Raw genomic sequence first — 20,757 nt, 5'->3', positions numbered from 1 at the left:
ACATAGACACACCTGGTGTGCAGAAAACTCACTGTCCATCTCCGATGGAGCAGAACTGGCTCTGCAGACTCCTCCAGCATCACTACAGTACACAGCACTTGGGAAGGAGTTAGAGATGCTGGGGGTAGGTCACTGTACACAAAAGCCTGCTGCACACTGAATAGGGACTGTCTACAAAACTTTGTATGATTTCTCATCAGTGGCTGAGTAGATGTAATCATTAGAACAATTGTGCAGAGAGCAGAAAGTTTTTTTTCTTTCTGTGCCCTTAGTTGTCAGTCTCTTAGTAAAGGGAAAATAAACCCCACCCACAGGGCCCCCTGTGGCTGCATCCCTTGCAGGGTCTATTGTTACGCCCCTGGGTCTTTTATAGGGCAGCGATACAACGGAGATCCTAAACATACGCTAGTTCATGTGAGTCAGCAACTTACTAGTGGAATTCTGTGACACTTCCCAGACCTACGAATGAGTCCCCATTTTGACCACTGCTTATATGGATGTGTGATTTTAGTACATTGTTGCACACTATCACATGGTTTGCCCTAATGCCTTTTAACCACTTAATGACAAGCTGACTTATAAAAATGTCCTGCTAGAGCAGGGGGTCAGGAACCTTTTTTGGCTGGGAGAGCCATAAACACCACATTTTAAAATGTATTTCCGTGAGAGCCATACAATATGTTTCAAACAGGGACAGTGCGCATGCGCAGCAGAGGGCTGTCCCTGTTGTCATGGTGATGTGTATACAGTTGATCCACCGGGCAGCGGAAGTGTCAGACACGTCTTTGGCTTCTCTTGGGTTTCAGCAACATCAGCAATTTCCCCGAGAGCCAGACAGGTGAAATACCGACTAACAGCTTGTACAATTAGCTAGCTAACTTGGAGGTTGATTTACTTTGTAGGATGAGATCCCCGCACTTTGGCCCAATAGGCTGTCTGTCAAGTGACAGGCAGCCAATTGGGCCAATCAAAGTGCGGGGATCTCGTCCTACAAAGTCAGTGGACCTGACAGGGTCCAGAGTGATAAAACACTTTGCCTTCAGAGGCCTGACAGTTTATGTACACAAAGGGGATAAAATTAGCCCTTTTCCCCCTGTATTACTCCATATACAAGCTATCTGCTTGCTCTGTTATCAACAGGAGGGGTTTACTTCACAATACATGTAGACAAATGCAACAGTCATTTGGTTTGCATAAATATGCATATTTATCCAAACCAAATGACTGTTGCATTTGTCTACATGTATTGTGAAGTAAACCCCTCCTGTTAACAGAGCAAGCAGATAGCTTGTATATGGAGTAATACAGGGGGAAAGGGCTAATTTTATCCCCTGTGTTTGTGTACATAAACGGTCAGGCCTCTGAAGGCAAAGTGTTTTATTGCTTAGTTACCTGTACAATTTATTCGGTAGTGTGATATCTTTTCAGGGTCCAGAGTGAAACAATTGAAGCAGCTGTTCGTTTTGGGGGTAGTGCGAGTAAGTTAGTTGTGCATGCTACAGCAGTAGCTTGCCTACTTTGAAAATTTTACTTGCTTTTAATCCACTCTCTTCTGGTAGTATCCGTTGGATTAGTTTGGTATCGGTTATATGCTTCCTTGACTACTTATACTGCTGATTCATATTCTTTATTTGCATCTGCTTTTTTCTTTTTTAGATATCCCATGATTTTCCACCTTAGAACAGCTTTTGATGCTTTCCAAAATAGAATAGGATTCTCAGCATGAGAAGAGTTGTCGCATGAATATTCAAGCCACCAATATTGTAGTTTACCAGCAAAGTTCTCGTCCCCATATAGCTGCGACGGAGAACGCCATATGAATTTATCCCCTCTGGGGATAGAATACAGTATATCGAGTGAGATTAGGGCATGATCGGAAATGACCATGTCGTGAATTGTAGGAGTCTCCCCATAAGTGTATTCTTGAGGAGGAGCACGTCTATACGAGAATGTGATTTATGCCTATGTGAATAATGGGTATATTCCCTTGAAGAGGATTTAGGAACCGCCAAGAGTCTATCAGATTGGTGGCTTCCATAAGTGCAACAAGTCTCCTATCCTGAGATCTTATTTGAGTATCTACCTTAGACCTATCTTCCTGTGGGAAAGCTACCGAGTTCATATCTCCCCCCACTATTAGGTTAGGTGTTGCTATTTTGGAGAGCCTGGAAAGCAGTGAGTCAAAAAAGGATTGGTTATTTTCATTAGGGCCATACACATTCCAAATGATGAAGGTTTCTGTGGCTAGTTTCACAGCTATATTCACCCATCTGCCATTCGGGTCTGCCTCATGTGAGAGAACTGTAACTTGCGCGTTTTTGTTAATAAGAATTAAAACGCCCGCCTTTTTGTGGACTGCGGGAGCCCCATATACTTACCCAATCCATTTATTTTTCATATAATTAAATTGATGTGATTCTAGATGTGTCTCCTGAAGGAGACATATATCGGGGGACAATTTCTTTAGATGGTTTATCATTCATGATCTTTTGCCTGCAGATTGCAGGCCCTTGACATTCCAGGAGACTATACGCATAATAGAAGGTGACCTAAATGGCAGTGGGAAACAGGATTCAATTTTTGTATAAGCACAAGATAGTATACCTGAGTTAAATGGCACAGTGTGAACCCACCCCTAATTCCCCCCCCCCCATCCCGAAACATATTCCTCAAACTCAAGGAAAACCAAAAACATAAATGTTAACATGTATCTAGGGGAGAATAAAAAAAAACTTTCCCGTAAAGGCGCTTCTCTTCTTCCCCGATGGTGCTCTCCCAAGCCGCTCCGCATCAGCATGTTCTGCAGTTCAGCCTTTGGCCTCAATTCACTAAGATCATGCTAGAGATAATAAGGCAAGAGAAAACTTACCTCCACACGTGAGAGAGTTATCTTACCTCTTCATTCCTTAAAGAGACTCTGTAACATGAAAAACATCCCCTGGGGGGTACTCACCTCGGGTGGGGGAAGCCTCCGGATCCTAATGAGGCTTCCCACGCCGTCCTCTGTCCCACGGGGGTCTCGCTGCAGCCCTCCGAACAGCCGGCGACTGTGCCGACTGTCAGTTCAATATTTACCTTTGCTGGCTCCAGCGGGGGCGCTGTGGCTGCTTTCCTCTCCGAACTACACGGAAATACCCGATCTCAGTCGGGTCCGCTCTACTGCGCAGGCGCCGGAAACTTGCGCCTGCGCAGTAGAGCAGACCCGACGGCGATCGGGTATTTCCGTGTAGTTCGGAGCCGACAGCCGTCAGAGCACCTGCGCAGGAGCCAGGAAGGTAAATATTACGTCACGGCTGCACGGAGGGCTGCAGCGAGACCCCCGTGGGACAGAGGACGGCGTGGGAAGCCTCATTAGGCTCCGGAGGCTTCCCCCACCCGAGGTGAGTACCCCCCAGGGGATTTTTTGAGGTTACAGATCCTCTTTAAGTTACCTCTCCTATAGTTAATTTACCTCCTCTGTAGTTAATTTACCTCCTCTGTAGTTATTTTCACATGCAGCTAATTAACAGCCTGTCTTTAACTCTAGAGTTATTTTAAGGATTGAAGAGTTAATTTAAAGACAGAAGAGTTAAATTTAGGCTTGCCTGAGGTAAAATGTTTCCTGAATACTACATGCCTTATCACCATGGTAACAACTCTAGAAGAGTTATTAAAGACAGGAGATAAGTTTAGTGAATTGAGGCCTTTGTCTGGTACATAACCTCGGTAATAGACAAGAGGAAAGACAACAGAGAAAATGGCCATCATGACAGTTAATCACGCGGGGTCCTCTCCGTTAAGGGACAGGCTTCTGTTTGGAGAGGTACGTGGAGAATGCGAGGATCTAGGTGATCCTGAAGAATCTTGAAATTTCCACAGAAATTGCTTGACTTCCTCTCTGGTGAGGTGAAGGTTTGCTGTTTACCGTCATGATCCGTGAGGCGCAAGATTGCTGGATAAAGTAACATGAACTTGATGCCTCTACTTGCCAGAGTGTTGCACGTTGGTACAAAGGCTTGTCGTTTCTTGGAGACCTCAGCTGAATAATCATTAAAAAGCTGTATTAGAGGTGTTGCAGAGTTCAAGTTGGTGTAGCTGGCCACGGTACGTCGCCATTAGGCGTGTTTTGTCTGCGAATACTAGGTACCTAACTAGTACCATGCGGGGGGTATCACGTAGACGTTTGCTACGCACCGGACCTACCCTGTGTGCTCGTTCCACCTTCAAAGGGGAGTCAAGGCCCAAGGCCGCTGGTATTTCTTTAGTGCATATATCAAAAAGTTCCTCAGCGGAAATCTCTTCCGGGAGGCCGACCACCCTGACATTATTCCGTCTGGAACGATTTTCCAGGTCTTCTATCCTGGCATGAGCAGTTGCATTATCTTTAGTCAGGGACTCAATCTTTATATTGGCATTACGCAAGTCGTCCTCGCAGGTGCTAATTCCGGTCTCAGTCTCCTTTAGCCTCTTAGCCTGGCCTTGTATATCTTGCTTAATCCCTTGTAAGGACTTTTTTATGGTCTCTCGGATCATTGTCTGTAAGTCTGGCGCCAAGGCTTTCCCCACCTCCTCTGCCAGTCTCTTATAGTTAATGCGTAGATGTGATTTCTGCGAACCTTCACAAAGTGAGTCTTTGTCCGAGTCCCCCTCAGCTGGATTGGTGTCTCTGCGTGTCTTCCTCTGTGGCCTGTTTGTTAGCCTTGCGCGCTGACTTCCCGCCTGCCATCTTGGGAGTTTAACCGCCTGTCTCCTTCCGCTGTCTCTGCTCCAGGCGTGTGAGGTAGCGCTCCATGCGCTATCCCAGACTGCTGCGGAGAGTCTCCCCGATGTCCTGCTGGTGTTGCGAGGGTTAGTGACGGGCTACAGACAGTGTATTGGGCCAGACTGTGGAACGGCTTGCCGGAGCTCTAGCCTCGCGCTGTCACCATGCGGGCGCCGGAACCGGAAGTCCGAAAATTTTACTTGCGATGCCACATTAAGCTGCGCTGCTTGAGCAGTGTAGCTTAGTGAATCAACCCCTACTGATTTGTCTGTGAGCCAGATGCAGCCATCAGAGCCACATCTGGCTCCCGAGCCATAGGTTCCCTATCACTGTGCTAGAGCCTCTTAATAGCTCCAGGACGTTTTTATGTCAGACAGTGCTGCTCCAGCGGGTGCATGTGAAAATAGTGGGGGAGAAAAAACACCAAAGAAAAAAAATAAACCTTCATTTCCAAAAACTAAATTGTCACCATACTTTGTACTAGGGACATAATTAAAGGCTTGTGATAATCAGAACAAATAGGCAGATAAAATGTGTAGGTTTTATGCACAGTAGCAGTGTTTATATTAAAACTATAGGGGATGAAATTGGAGAAAGTATTTTCCTTGTTTTTCCCTTTAAAATGCATAGAAAATAAAGTAATTACTGAAAACAAATATCAACCCCAAAAAGCCCAATTGGTGGTGAAAAAAAAAAAAAAAAGATATAGATCATTTCATTGTGATTAGTAGTGATTAAGCTATAGGCAAAAGAAAGGCATGAGCACTGAAAAGTGAAAATCGCTCGTCCGTTAACGTAAAAACCACTTTGGGGTGAAGTGGTTAAAGGATACCTGAGGTCAGGGTCGGACTGGGACACTAGGGGCCCACCAAAGAAATTTCAACCTGGGGCCCACACATCCCATGATTGCGGTGAAAAAAGGGCGTGACCATGCACCGGATGGTGGGCGTGGTCATGATGTATTATGGACAGGGCCAAATGTACATGATCTTAGCAGCATTGTAATTCAGATACACTGCTGCCCAGCAAAACTTTGCATAGAGTCCCCTCCTTCAATATAAAGTAATGTCTTACTTTGCAGAGGTCGCAACGCTCGCAAGCGCATCGGGGCCCTTGGGCCAAAGGGGCCCTCCCTCAACTACAGTATTACCTCTCTATTGGTCCTGTGCTCATAATCACTTCTATAGATACTTTGAACAGTGCTAATCATAAACAAGCTATTTCCCATCCCTTTCTTGCACCTCTGACACTGTAGTTGCCATTGGCAGGTTTTGGTGCATCGTATCAATTGTTATGTATAGAGTGCTTGGGAGGCCCCATTGTAAAATTTGCAGAGGCCTACAGCTCCTTAGCTACGCCACTGCTCTCAGCATGACTGATAACAGCACTGAGAAGAGAATTTTTGTGCTGCAGGCAGCAGTTGGAGCTCTGTCAGACAAGTTTGTACTGGTTGAACTCGATGGACGTATGTCTTTTTTCAGCCAAAATAACTATGTAACTATGTAAGGAGTGGGAGACCCACCAGAGACCTGGAGGGGGGGCCCACCGAGGGGGAAAAACTGTACTACTGTGGCCCAGTCCGACCCTGCCTGAGGTGACATGGGTATGTACAGTGCCGAGCACACAAATAACTATGCTGTTCCTTTTTTCTTTCTCTGCCTGAAAGAGTTACAAATCAGGTATGTAAGTGGCTGATTTAGACAGGAAGTGACTACAGTGTGACCCTCACTGTTAAGAAAATCTGACTATAAAACACTCTCCTAGCAGAAAATGGCTTCTGAGAGCAGGAAAGAGGTAAAAAAAAAAAAAAGGGTCAATAGTTCATAGATTTTAGCTCTGGCATACTTCAATGAATGTGTCATTAAGCAAAACAATAAGGGGTGGCGCACACCAGAGCGGTTCTGAAGCGGTTTTTTTTTTAAACCGCTTGGCTAATGAAAGGGAATGGGCTGGTGCACACCAGAGAGGTTCATTTTTTCCACAAACGCAAACTCGGTGGGCTGCAGCATTTTTTAGATTTGAGGCATTTCTGCCTTAATGTTAAAGTATAGGAAAGTGGAAAACTGTTCTGAAAAACGCTAGATCAGAGCGGTTTTCCAGGCGTTTTTATTACAGAAGCTGTTCAGTAACAGCTTTACTGTAACAATATATGAAATCTGCTACACAAAAACGCTAGGCATGTTTAGAAACGTCTCTAAACATGCCTAGAATCGCTCTGAAATCTGCTTCAAACATCTTTAGCGTTTTGCAGATCTGCTAGAGGTTTTTGGTGTGCACTGGGCCTAAAACAGTTAAAACTTAAAATGTTGATTTAAACATCAAATAAAATTGTGGAATATCTTACGTTATTTTTAGGAGAAAGAAGATAGATACAATAGTTTATTTCATTAGTTTATTTTTCACCTCGGGTGTTCAATCAAAGCTAAGTTTTATTCTCATAGAATGGGTGACGGTCTCTTGCATGAAATTGATATTTAGTGCCCAAAACGCTGTACAGTCTTCTTGCTGTTCAGTGACAGCTGCACAGGAAAATAGTCATTTTACTCTGGCACAAATGCACCTTTTACAGTATACTGTATGTATGTGTGCACTTGCATTTTAAACTTTCCATTTTCATGATAGTGGTCCTTTAAGTGGTTGTGGTCCCGATTAGGGATGGTCAATCGCATGCAAAGAATTTCGAGTTGATGCAGGATTTTGCAAATTTTGTATGCATATTTATCCAGTTTGAAAATGGACCAATCAAATTATACCTCAGCAGGATCTGATTGGCTCATGTTCAAGCTGCATAAATTTGCATCTCATTGACCATAGCTAGTCCTGAATAACTCATGTACAGGAGAATGGCCATGCACTGTCTGCTGCTTTGTAGTAATGTAGTACTTGTTGCGCACATATCGCAACTCCTGCTATGCATACAATGTGTGCGTTACTTCTAAAACCTATTAGTGCAGTGTGCGTAAAGATGCCCATATATGGTATAATTTAATTGTTTTTTTAATTAGATCATTTTATTCAATCATTCTGTTAGATCCAATATAAAGATTTTTCCAACATGTCCGATCGGATTTTTATAGAAAAAAAAACAACTGGATAATCGTTAATTTTTCTTGATTGAAAAAAAACATTCTTTTCAACTTTCATTCGATTCCATCATTTTGGTCGAATAAACAGGAAAATCTAATGTTTTTATTGTACCATCTATGGGCACCATTGTACTAGTAATGCACACTTTAATGGGCCCAATACAATTCACTTTTCTTTCAAAGTGGATCCGAGAAACTTTTACTCATTGCAGAATTGTGTTCCATTCATATAGTGTTTATAGGGCATTCCTCAAGCCAAATACTTTTGTTTTAATACTCTAATTCCCTATAAACTATACAAGCCTCACCCACAGCTTCTCCACTCTGAGCCTTAGTAGCAAGGGCTTATGGGAGCTCAGTCTGGGCAGAAGGAGGTGTTATTAGCCATAGATTTCAGAGGGAGAAGGGAGTGAAGTTTTCACAGGCTGAGGGCTGGAGATACAGATCAGCTTGCCTGTGTGTAGTGTGACAAACAGAACATAGCCGCTGTCATTGTATCACAGGAATAAATAATCATAAACTGTTGAAGCTGTTTGCAGCTAGATTTTCTGTGTAAACTATCTAAACTTTAAATAAGATATATAGACAAGTTACTTGTTATAGTTAGTTTTTTATCACGGATCCGCTTTAAGTTTTCTCCTATGTGATATTTCATATCTTATCAATAAAATGATTCTGAAAATACTCAGTAATTTTGGCAGTACTTTGATACCGTTTCAATTATTTTTAATAGAAAATGATCTCCTAGGAGAAAACTTAGGAGAAAAAGTGTACATTGTGTACAGAATGTGATCCACATAATGTAACTTTTATAACTATCAGTAAATTTGCCATGTGCAGTCTGTGCACAGCAATTTTAACCACTTTGTCCACTGCTACAGTATATCTACGTCATCTGTGGCATCCTCCAAGCCACAGCCACGTAGATATACTGACTACGTTTGCAGCCCTGCTGTGCGCGATCGGGTGCGCTTCAGAGAGCACCCCCCAGCACTTTCAGCTGCATTACTAATTGGTGAAAGGGAACATGTTCCCTTGTAGCCAATTAGTCCACCCCCCCCTCCCATGAACGATCGCTGCAGTAGTCAACTGCAGCGATCCTTCATCTGTCCCCCTCCGTGCAGAAATCATTAAAAAAATGCGTTCCTGCGACTATCCTGAAGCCCAAGCCTCCGATTCCCATTCTGCAGTCAGCCGCATATTGCTGGTAACCCGAGTCCCGGCTCGGGGGAACGAGGTAAGGTGAGTGAGGCTGCTTGCTGGATTTTTTTTTAACGATTTGTGCAAGGAGGGGGCTGCCTGATGGGTTGGGGGGGGGGGAGGACATCTGGCATTCAATAATGGAGGGTAGGGTATGTAAAGGGGGGTACATATTTACTGGGGGGCATCTGGTTAAATAAGGGGAGGGGGGATTTAATAATTTGGCACATCTGGGCACCTGGGGGGGGGGCATAACTAAATACTAGGCGCATGTTTGGCTATAATGGGGGCAGAGCTAATCCTGGGGGTACATCTGGCTATAATGGGGGTAATCCTGATCCCGGGTACACATATGGCTATAAAGAGGGGCACTATTCCTGGGGGTGCATCTGTCAATCTATTCTGGAGGTGGCAAACACAGGGGACACATCTGGCTATGCTGGGGGGGGGGGGGGGGATGATATCTACTGGGGCAACTTTAACTGGTTGCACAGTTTTTATGTCAATAGCCCTTTTTATTTTTAAACAGAAATTGGTCAAATTGAGAAATAATGAATTTTTTTTTTTTAATTTTTCCCACTTTTTTCCTTTAAAATCCATAGAGAGGAACATTTTATTTGGGACCAAATACCCCCCAATGAAAGCTTAGTTGGTCTTGAAAAAAATGACATATAGATCATTTAACCACTTGCCGACCGCACGCTTATACCGTGCGTCGGCAAAGTGGCAGCTGCAGGACCAGCGACGCAGTACTGCGTCGCCAGCTGCAGGCTGATTAATCAGGAAGCAGCCGCTCGCGCGAGCGGCTGCTTCCTGTCAATTCACGGCGGGGGGCTCCGTGAATAGCCTGCGGGCCGCCGATGGCACAAGCGGAAATAATAAAGGCAGATCGGCGATCCCCGGCCAATCAGCGGCCGGGGATCGCTGCCATGTGACAGCCTGTCACTGGCTGCACAGGACGGATAGCGTCCTGTGCAGCCCCGATCACCGGGGATGAGCAGGTAGGAGATGGAGGGGGGAATTTCGCCGCGGAGGGGGGCTTTGAGGTGCCCCCCCCGCAACAAGCCTGCCCACCAGAGCGATCAGACCCCCCCTGCACACCATCCCCATAGGGGGGAAAAAAGGGGGGCGATCTGATCGCTCTGCATGAAACCTGATCTGTGCTGGGGGCTGCAGAGCCCACCCAGCACAGATCACAAAAAATAACGCTGGTCCTTAAGGGGGGGTAAAGGGTGGGTCCTCAAGTGGTTAAGTGGCACGAGTACAGATGAAGTTATTGCTGATTAAAAAAAGGGACACCGCTAAAGCGTCAAAACTGCTCTGGTCCATTAGGGAAAAACAAGGTCTGGATGCGAAGTGGTTAAGCAATTGTACTGGGATTTAGTAAATCAACCTCAGTGTCACCAAGTAACTAGGTTGCTTCCATTCTCTTTGGTCATCAATGGTTTAATACTGAATCATGAAAGATGTAAAAGGTGTACATTTTCAGACCAGTCAGAAAAAGTATATAAACTTCAAACAATCTTTTCTAAGCTATGAAGATCTGATAGCAGTGTAAAATAAAGCACACAAATAAATGGTAGCAATAACCTTTATTCAGTTAATGCACACAAATCAAATGTTTCACTTAAAACAGAAACAGAAGTAATTGAGAGGAGAGCTACAGAGGAAATATACAAAAGGCTTCACCCCCACACTGCACCGGAGGGGCCGGACATCTCTTCAGCTGGGTGACAAAGCTCTGTGTGCAGTATGGCTGACAAATAAAAAAAGGGAAGCTGGTTTGGTCACTTAAATTAAATTCTGACTAGGCCACGTTAGTCATCGGAGAGCTCATCGTCTAAGTTTATGTCTGTTGTATCAATATCCTCCAGCTCCATGTTGTCCAAGTCATCCTCTAGGTCCAGGAATGCCTAGGAACAAGCAACAGAAATGCAGAAACATAGTGACAGAGTTAATACTGTGATTAGGTATGCATAGGAACAGTGTAGTATCTGTAACAAGGGAAGGGGGGTGTTAAATCAAAGACCTACATCTTCTTTAGTATCTACTGATCATCAATAAACCGTTTTGGGCATATTCCATTAAGGTGCCCATAGATCTAGTGATATATGGGCAAATCAACTAAGAGACCGATCTCTGATCGGATAGAGATCTGTTGGCTGCCCATACACTGCAGGCCAATTCTCAATCAATTTCAGCATGACATCTCTCAGGAATAGGCCTTGTGCCTGCCTGGCTGCCTCCAGTGCCAGTGCATTGTAATCTGACCTGCTCTAACTGTGATGACTGTCCAGAAGCTCCTGCTCTCCTCTGCACTGTTGCAACATGAAGCCGCCACATGGTGGCGCGTATTACATGTGAGATGTCACACATGCACCTGGCGGCGCTTATCGCAAGTCGTTTACGCTAGACACCTGAACAACCATGTCGGACCAAGATTTGATACAGTTATCAAAATGGACGCTCGATTGGCCCGCAATATCACTAGTTGTGTGGCCAGCTTTAGACATTGGTCACCCTTCTGATTTTTTCATTGTTAGTAAAGGTAAATCTAGGACTATGTTATTACAAGCGGGGAGAAGCCAAAAGCAAGATAGATTGCATCCTCCGGTGAGCGGTGGCAAGTAGAAAGGCCCGAGGGAAGCCGAAAACTGCATACATCGCTCCCCTCTGGTGAGAGGTCAGGTGGCGGGGAGAAAGACTCAGAGGTGACCGCACAATTACACCAAGCATTCTGCACAATTCTGCACCCGCATGTGGAACAGGGAGCACTCGGAGATCACCTGCACCGCAGATAACATTAATTCATAAAGAAGCGGTGTCGTACTGCTAATGCTGGTGAGCATATATGGGACATACCAGTATACGGAGACATATACGGTAAGTACTTACTATACACTAATGTGAATTTGTGTTTGCGTGCAGTGAGATTTTTCTGGCATTAGGGTCACATGAAATGGCTGAAATGGATTTTATGCATTACAGTATAAGAGATGTTTGGCAGCGTACTTATAATGGGAGATGATCCAGCCTGCATAAGAGTGGAATACTTGTCCTCCCGAGGTTATTTTAGTGTCTGAAGACTGAAACTGCATACATGCTTATAATGTTACTTGGCGGCTGGTTGGTGATTGCGCCATTGCTTGGCTCAAACATTTTATCCAGTTTTTTTAAGGGAAAAGTGGGGGAAGGGGGTTCTGCTTATACTCGAGCATATACGGTACTTTTGTTTGTATGCGTTTTAAAATGTAAGATTTTCCTGACGGTTCCTCTTTAAGCATTATCTGACCTCTATCTGCACCCTCTGTTTCTCTCTGTGGCCTTCACTGAAGCTATGGCTCAGCAAGTCCTCTCAACTTGTACAGTTTCTCCCTGCTTAGCATGTAATAAACCATCTACCCCTTCAGACATTCTCACCATGTGAAACTCATCACCCTACTCTGTCTAGAATATGAAACCACTACTCACTGGTATTAGATTTACCCTTTTATTGAGACACTGGGGAGTTAGGGCCTGTTTCCACTACACGCAGACTGGATGCAGAATGGATGCAAAAAAACTGACTTCAATGAATGGCTATGGGAAAATCTGCATCAGGAAAATCACGTTTTGTGAAAACAGGTCCATAGACCTTCATTGGAGTCAGTTTTTCTGCATCCAATCTGCGTGTAGTTAGTCTATCAGGTTAAATGCTTTATTACACACTGAGCAAGAAGGAACCCGGAAAATAACAGAGTTGTAGCTTCAGTGCTAGCAACAAAGGGTTAAGCCCAAGCTACACGATACGATTCTTTGTACGATTCGATTAAATACGACATGTCAGATCAGAGTTCAATTCAATTTGCCATTGCAAAACAATGGCAAATCGAATTGAATCGAATCCCGATCGGACATGCTGGATTTAATTGAATTGTAAATAGAATCGTAATCGAATCATACAAAGAATCGTATTGTGTAGATAGGGCTTAAAGCTCTCAGCAGCAGCACTGTTTTATTCATTGTTTTTGTAAACCATGAAGATGGCAGCCAAACAGGAAATAGATCATCAGAGCAGGTGCCTGTTTGCAGAGGCTCCTCTCAAACGTGACTTCACTGCTGTAATATTTCTCCCACTTGTTGCCTTGGCTGCTTGTCTGGGCTTTGAACTGATCCTTCTGCTCACAGCCAGCCAGCCTGTCTGTGACCTTGTGAACAGCTGTGAGTGGAGAGACACTGGCTGTGACTAATAAACAAAGCACACACACACACAGAGCCTGCAGGGGGCGTGGGGGAGGTGTGCATAACTTCTCCTCATCACTGCACATTCCTCTCTGGGCTGACAAAGGAAAGAAGAGTAGATATAATACAGAGACAGTGCAACTAGAAAAGGCTGCAGTAAGCCAGACCACATTAGAACAAGTATAGGAACATGCTCAAAAACAGACTAATAGTACAGAAAGTTCTCACGTCCCTTATTCATATTCAGGTCTTCCACAGACAATCCAAAGCAAGGGTTAAACTGTATCAGTTGCTCCAATCCGTACAAGCCAAGTTTCACGTTACATGCAACAAAACCCCCACATATACATATATAGTGTATAACTGCGAGACTCAAAACATCCCAACACCTCTCCACAGTGCCTGGACCGTCACCTCACGTTACACCATCAGTGCTGGGACCCCGACCCCCCCCCCCCCAAAACTTGAGTCTCGCAGTTATACATTATATATGTGTTTTCTTTTGCATGTAACATGAAACTTGGCTTGTATGGATTGGAGCAACTGATACAGTTTAACCCTTGCTTTGGATTGTCTGTGTAAGACCTGAATAAGGGACGTGAGAACTTTCTGTACTATTAGTCTGTTTTTGAGCGCAGACTTTTCTATCACTGACTTTTTATTGTTTAACACAGCAATATTGGAATGGGAACCACATTTGCAATCCTGTTTTTGATCCTAAGCGCATAAGAATTTTTTAAAGAAGGTATAGGAACGTATAGGATAGAAGAAAATGGCCGAAAATGTTGTTAGATTCTCTTTAAACTAGGTTATAAAACATGGCAAGGTATCAGGAGGGAAATCATGAAAGGCTGAGGGTATTTAGGAATAAACCAGTCTGGTGAATGGTTATCTCTCTGAATGATAACAAGCATGCCTGTAGCTGTCACTCACCTTGTCCTCTGTGCTCTTGGAAGCTGGTTGCTCTAGAACCGGTACTGGAGCTGGAGCAGAAGAGGCAGCTGAGGGGGCAGAGGAGGCGGCAGAAGAGGCAGCTGGGAGAGCAGGTGCCACAATTGGAGGAGTTACTTCCCTCTCTTTTTCCTCTTCCTGCAACTGGTTAATAAAGTTGATCCAGAATTGAATAACAGTGGATAATTTGAACAATACCTAAAAAACTATCAACCACCTAGTAACATACATGTACTTATATGCACATATCCTGTGTAGTGATGAGCAGAACTTCCCCTGATATGTACTCCACTAAATTACAATAAAACAAAAATGTAAACAATCAAAGCCAGTAGATAGCAACTTAACAGCTATTGGACTTGATTGGCTATTTTTTTTTCTTTTCCTTTTTTGGGTCAGTGGAGGTTTGAATATTAGGAAAATAAAATAAAATGCTTCATAATATAATAGCTCTCTTCTTTTGGCCCTGCACAAGTTTACCAACTTGCTAAACTAAGGTTCATCTAGTTACTGAAAGGTAGAAAAATAAAAGGGTTGTGCTATACAGAAGGTAAAATCCCTTCTCATGTCACATACAGGAGTGACACACAGTGCGAGTAGAGGGCAGCAGACAAGTTAGTGGCATGCCATGGGGAGGCTTATAAGATAAAACAATGGTGGACAAGCAAGATCCAATTTGTTCAGTTACTGAAGGAAAGCCAGTGACATCAGTGGGCACCTGTACGCATTTTTTCTTGTACGATTGTTACCCGAGAAGATCGGGCGTGATTGTTTCAAATAATATGAAAAGGAGTATGTAACGTTTCTGCACAGTTTAGCATTAAAAAGCAAAGCAATGGCCCCAGATCTGGTGACTGATGACTAATAGGCACTATAGTGCTCTGCGTTTCATTCTCTATCTGTACATCTCTGCACTAAAGCAAGCAAAAAACAAAAATGTATCTGTACTTAAAACAAAATATATGTATTTGATGTGGGCTGTCAGATGTAAGGGGTTTTTGTATCTTGAAAAGCTGAATGTAATTGAAATGAGCCCGAACACAAATATGAGAAAGAGCCCAGATGCAACAAACTGCGCAAAGTTGCCGTGTGCAGGGAGCGCACACAATTTTATCACCACCGGTGCAGCACCAGCGATAATGGAAAAATGCATGCTCCCTGCACATGGTAACTATACTCTGTATTGCATCGGGCCTGATGTGCCATGCGTCTTTGAGATGCATATGCAGAATGGCTCTAGGTCATTCCCTTCTTAGTTGGTTCTATAAATGTTTTAGTGCCCCCTTCATACTCAGTGCAGTATGTCCCTATTTCAGCACATGACCCTCCTGCAGGCCCAATCACAAAACTCACCTCCACTGGTGCGTCAGAAGGCACAAACCCCTGAGCTTCGGCCAAGATGTTTCTTTCTTCATTTGGCTGCAATTACACGAGATATGTCAGCATCAATGAAACTAAAAACATTTCCACACTGTCCTGTCACTAAATTCATGCTAATGCCATTCAAACAAGGTTACACTGGTATTACAAACTTCTAATTGGACCAGCGACTTCATGTGAGACCATGTACAGGAAGTATCTATAAACACAAATACTCACAGTGACATGACGATATTCGCTTGCTGGGCGCAGAGCGCTGCTTTGATGCTGTAAAAACTGTTCTCCCACAAAGGCTTCTCGTAAACCAGGGAAGAGATTCTCATACTCCGTGGGGTCAGCCAGGGAGTCTGCCGCCTTCTGGTTGATTTTGGATAGGCTTTCCTTCCATAATTTCACCACACTGGCAAGAGATATTGAAGAAATGAATATAGTAGACAAAATACAGTGTGCAAACACTTTCTCCCATAAGCCTGATATGTGATAACCTAGCAACCAATCACCAGGCATGAGTGTTATGCAGGGTCAGTCACACCCAAGTATCAAAGCTTCAGCTAGCGGAGAATCAGGGGAGGGAAGAGAGTCTGACATGTTCCTGTGTTTTGTTGTATTTTGAAATCCCTTGCATGTGGTTAATTGGAGCAATCAAGATAATTGCACTACGTATTTCCTTAAAGGAGTCATCAGGGGGTTTAAAGAATAATAAGTGCTACTTACCCGGGGCTTCGTCCAGCCCCAAGCTCCCAGCATGTCTCGCCGCAGCTCTGCCCGCAGCCGTTCACCTATGAAGCTTCTTGGTCCCCGGCGACGTCAGGCCAACCTGGAGGTCGGCCTGTACTGCGCCTGCGAGAGCAGCAGTCAATCACCGCCACGTGGACCGGAGCATACTGCACAGGTGCAGAACTACTGCGCAGTACACTCCGGTCCACGTGGCGGTGATTGAAAGCACCGCTCGCGCAGGCCGACCTCCAGGTCGACGTGACATCGCTGGGGACCGGGAAGCTTCACAGGCGAACGGCTCACTGCAGAGCTGCAGCAAGGGACATGCTGGGAGCTTGGGGCTGGACGACGCCCCGGGTAAGTAGCACTTATTGTTCTTTAACCAGCTGAGCGGTCTGGACGAGCTCAGCTCGTCCAACACCGCCAGCGGCTGCCGCTCAGGCCCTGCTGGGCCGATTTGAATGAAATAAAAAGCAGCACACGCAGCCGGCACTTTGCCAGCCGCGTGTGCTGCCTGATCGCCGCCGCTCTGTGGCGATTCGCCGCGAGTAGCGGCGAAAGAGGGTCCCCCCAGCCGCCTGAGCCCAGCGTAGCCGGAACAAAAAGTTCCGGCCAGCGCTAAGGGCTGGATCGGAGGCGGCTGACGTCAGGACGTCGGCTGACGTCGATGACGTCACTCCGCTCGTCGCTATGGCGACGATATAAGCAAAACAAGGAAGGCCGCTCATTGCGGCCTTCCTTGTTTATTCTGGGCGCCGGAGGCGATCGGAAGATCGCCTCCGGAGCGCCCTCTAGTGGGCTTTCATGCAGCCAACTTTCAGTTGGCTGCATGAAATAGTTTTTTTTTTATTTAAAAAAAACCCTCCCGCAGCCACCCTGGCGATTTAATCAGAACGCCAGGGTGGTTAAACCCCCTGATGACTCCTTTACAGAAAACATCAGGCAATTTAAAGTGTACCAGAGACGAACTTAATTATACATACCTGGAGCTTCCTCCAGCCCCATCCGCACAGATCGCTCCCACGCTGTCATCCTCAGTCTTCCTCTTCTGCACTGTTGTGGCCAGTCTGAGCGAGAGTAGTGCGCTCCTCTCCGTCTACCTCTGGCGGTAAATAGTACTGCGCCTGCACAGTAATATTCTCCGGAGAGCACACTGCACTTGTGTCGCGACTGCTGAACTAACGGGACCCGTTGCAGAAGAGGGAGAAGACTGAGGACAGTGGCCTGGGATCGATCCATGCGGATGGGGCTAGAGGAAGCTATAGGTATGTATAAATCTTTTAATCAAGTTCTTCTTTGGCTTCCTTTAAGGAACATGAGATCTACTTACCTGCGGCTTCCTCTAGCCTCTGGAAGGCCATGTGGCCCCAGCTCCGCTCCAGGATGGTGCCTCGGGGGCCTAAACTATGGAAAGTATTGGCGCAGGAGCATGACTTGAACTGCTAGGCCAGGTCGTAAGCATTTTCAGAATGGAGTCAGCAATAGCAGCTTTCATAATGTGTTAAGTAGGTCTGCTTAAAGTGGACCTCAACTCTTGCACAAGACAGAAGAAAAACAAAGAGAAATGCACCCTGTATGTATTTAGAGAGTTTAGCCTGTCTATTTCCCCCTTATCTGTGACTAAGCACAAATTGTAATTTGATCCCCCAGCTGTGTCAGCTGACTGCCACAGCAGAGATCTCATTTGTAAATACAGGATGTTAATAATATGTCTGCTTCCATGAAATCACGTAGTAGACACTGCAGATTTATTGCAGGATTTGAATCAGTTGTAACAAAAAATGTTTTTCTTTAAAGGTCATTGCTGTTGCATATCTTTTAGAGCAGAGAGGAAGTTCTGAGTTCAGGTCCGCTTTAATCTATGTACTTACATTATGGTCTCTAGTAATGTATGAGGTTACATAACGTGCATTTGGTGTTGTGCTGTGTCACAACCTACTCCAAGGGAAAAACTATCCCTTCATTTCTGTGTCTCCGCTATAATATAATAGTGCCCTCTTCCCAGGTATATATTCCTGTCTTATAGAAAAAAAAATGTAAGTTCTTTATTTTTGAGCGATGATTGCATATAATGTAGCAATGATAATAATTAAAGTTTCACCTAACAAAATCTAATTTAACAAATGATATCCCTATCCGATATGCAGGTAAAGTGTTCTGAGTTCTGTCAAACTAAGTGATGCAGCTTACCGGGATACTTCGCTTGGAAGGTAGGTACGTGCCAGGAATGCAGCCTCAGGCAGGCGGCCGGTGGAAATCAGAAGCTCCAGACAAGTGTCCAGTCTGAAATCAAGTTTACAAACACATCATTAATGCTCAGACACAGCTCAAGTAATTTGGGGCAATCACTGTTGCCATAAATGCTATGCCATCTGCAAATAAAAAGGGAATCCTTTCTAGAGAACGTGAAAAATAAATAACTGCTTGTACTTACTTTCCCAACATAAAGTAGCTCAAGAAGGCCACATTATTCTTTCCGTCTCTTTCAGCACCTTCTGCCAACTTCTTCACCATGGTGGAGTTTCCTGAAGATGTGGCTAAAAGTAGGAGACCACCATAGTCCTGTGCATTGTGTAGACACTCCTGAGCCAGCCCAAACTGGCATTTGCTGATGGCCAACTCGGCCAGCTGTTTCCACTTCTGTTCAGACTGTAAAAGAGAAGACAATATAAAATCTTAAGTATGAAGCAGAAAACAGTGGATTCCTACTTAGGTTAACGGGAGGAACATCATCAACAAATGTATGCATGCTTTGTGTAACAACCATGATAAAGGATATAATATCCAAATTCAAAGAGCTCTCCAGTGCCAAATTTCTGACAATAGATGGAAGGGAAATATCGTCCACAGCAGCTCTTTCAGAAATGGGATTTGTCTGGTGGACTTCTATAAGGGCTGTGGAGTTAGAGGAATTTTATGTACCTGGAGTGGAAGGTTTCATAAACCGAGGAGTCGGAGTTGGATGATTTTGTACCTAAATCAACAGCCCTGGCTTCTACGGTGCAATACCTTTAAATTAATTTACAATATGCAAAAGAAGTGCAGGTACAAGATAGTAATGATGTACAAGCATATATCTCACATGCCCAATATTCTACTTACGTCTACTGTGGCCAGCAGGGGACATCGACAAGAATGCGTGGGGGGTCTGAAGTACAGACGAGCACAAAGCGTCGCTTGATTAGGACGATGCGTTTCAACACACCAGTATGTCTTTGTCAAGTCTTTGTCAAGTATTGCAGTGTCAATCACACTGCATTACTCCAATGTGGTTCTTCTCCTGCTGTCCACATTGCCATGGCAGACTAAAGCCTGGTTTACACACTAGAGGGAATTAGACATCTGTACAATGGCCTGGGAAAAAGTCAATATTTTGCAGATAAACTGAGGTGAAGGACTTAGAGAAAAGTTACCTCTGCCTCTACTGCCAGCTGATACGCAATCTTCAGCTCCCCCAGCTGCAGTGCCAGCTCAAAGCGATGCTCGGGGTCTGTGGACACTGCCAGAGCTTGCTGCTTGAAGCCCTGGAAGGGATATAAAGTGAATCAAGGCTAGTGGGACAGAAATTCACATCTTAAATGGATGTCAGTTTATTACAAGCACCAGATTTCTTGCTCAGAGACAGCAATCCAAACATAAAATAAGCCACCAGAGGAAACTGGTTTACCTGCTTTTCCAGGAAGTGGGCCACACGCGTCCTCTGTTCTTTGGGTATGGTTGGAATGACTTTGTCAGCCATGCTGAAGTCTCTTCTCATCACCGCCGTCTGGTACTCCAAAACGGACACCAGCAGAGAATAGCTGACAATGTTCAGCTCCTTGTCTCCCAGGTACAAGCGATTATCTTTGGGAATGTAACCCAGCAAATACATGGTCCTGGGGAAGGAAAAATGGAGAACTCACGAGTTATGAAACAACGGGATCAACCACAATGTTTACACGAACGAGGATCACTGCTGTCAACGTCGTTTAAAAACACTTCCACTCATTTGAATAGAATGACGGTGGATCCCTTTAAAATTACACTTTTGTTGGCTGGTGAAAAACGTTGCATTTACCACCCATGTGAACCAGTCCTTTCTCTAGCTTGGACTGGAAGTAAAGTCTAATCTTTCACCTAAACTCTCCCAGTTCTATTTAAAACTTAGAAAATTATAAAATAAAAATAAAACTGGCTTGTATTTACACATCGAACCTAAACAACATTGAACAACGCAATTACCCAAAGCTTTGCTAGCTGATATAGCTAAAAGCAGTGTTGTGGCTCTTCAGAACTCTTCTGTATAATTATTTAGCGTTTTATAAAGCACTGATATCTCTGCAGCGCACTAAAGTGTACAGGTTTGTCATTAGCTGTCCCTCAGAGGGGCTTACAGTCTAATCCCTACATGTCAATCATAGTCTGGTGCCAATATAGGGGGTAGCTAAACAACTTATCTGTATGTTTTGGGGATGTGGGAGG

At 44.6% G+C, this 20,757-nt stretch overlaps 1 protein-coding gene across 1 annotated transcript in view; it reads right to left on the bottom strand.

Annotated features, from left to right (window-relative positions):
• Nucleotides 1–10,602: 10,602 nt before the first annotated feature.
• The window catches only part of COPB2 (COPI coat complex subunit beta 2), a 32,514-nt gene continuing 22,359 nt past the window's right edge, over nt 10,603–20,757 (bottom strand). The window contains exons 15-22 of the mRNA XM_068280536.1: nt 19,964–20,171; nt 19,710–19,820; nt 18,731–18,945; nt 18,487–18,579; nt 15,799–15,979; nt 15,553–15,618; nt 14,182–14,343; nt 10,603–10,940 (exon numbers count right to left, since the gene is read on the bottom strand). Coding sequence (XP_068136637.1) covers nt 10,845–10,940; nt 14,182–14,343; nt 15,553–15,618; nt 15,799–15,979; nt 18,487–18,579; nt 18,731–18,945; nt 19,710–19,820; nt 19,964–20,171 — 1,132 coding nt within the window. The 3' untranslated portion in view covers nt 10,603–10,844. The remainder of the gene's footprint in view (nt 10,941–14,181; nt 14,344–15,552; nt 15,619–15,798; nt 15,980–18,486; nt 18,580–18,730; nt 18,946–19,709; nt 19,821–19,963; nt 20,172–20,757) is intronic.

This window comes from Hyperolius riggenbachi, chromosome 4 (genome assembly GCF_040937935.1).
Source record: "Hyperolius riggenbachi isolate aHypRig1 chromosome 4, aHypRig1.pri, whole genome shotgun sequence".
NCBI lineage: Eukaryota > Metazoa > Chordata > Amphibia > Anura > Hyperoliidae > Hyperolius > Hyperolius riggenbachi.
This window is presented reverse-complemented; position numbering and strand designations above follow the sequence as displayed.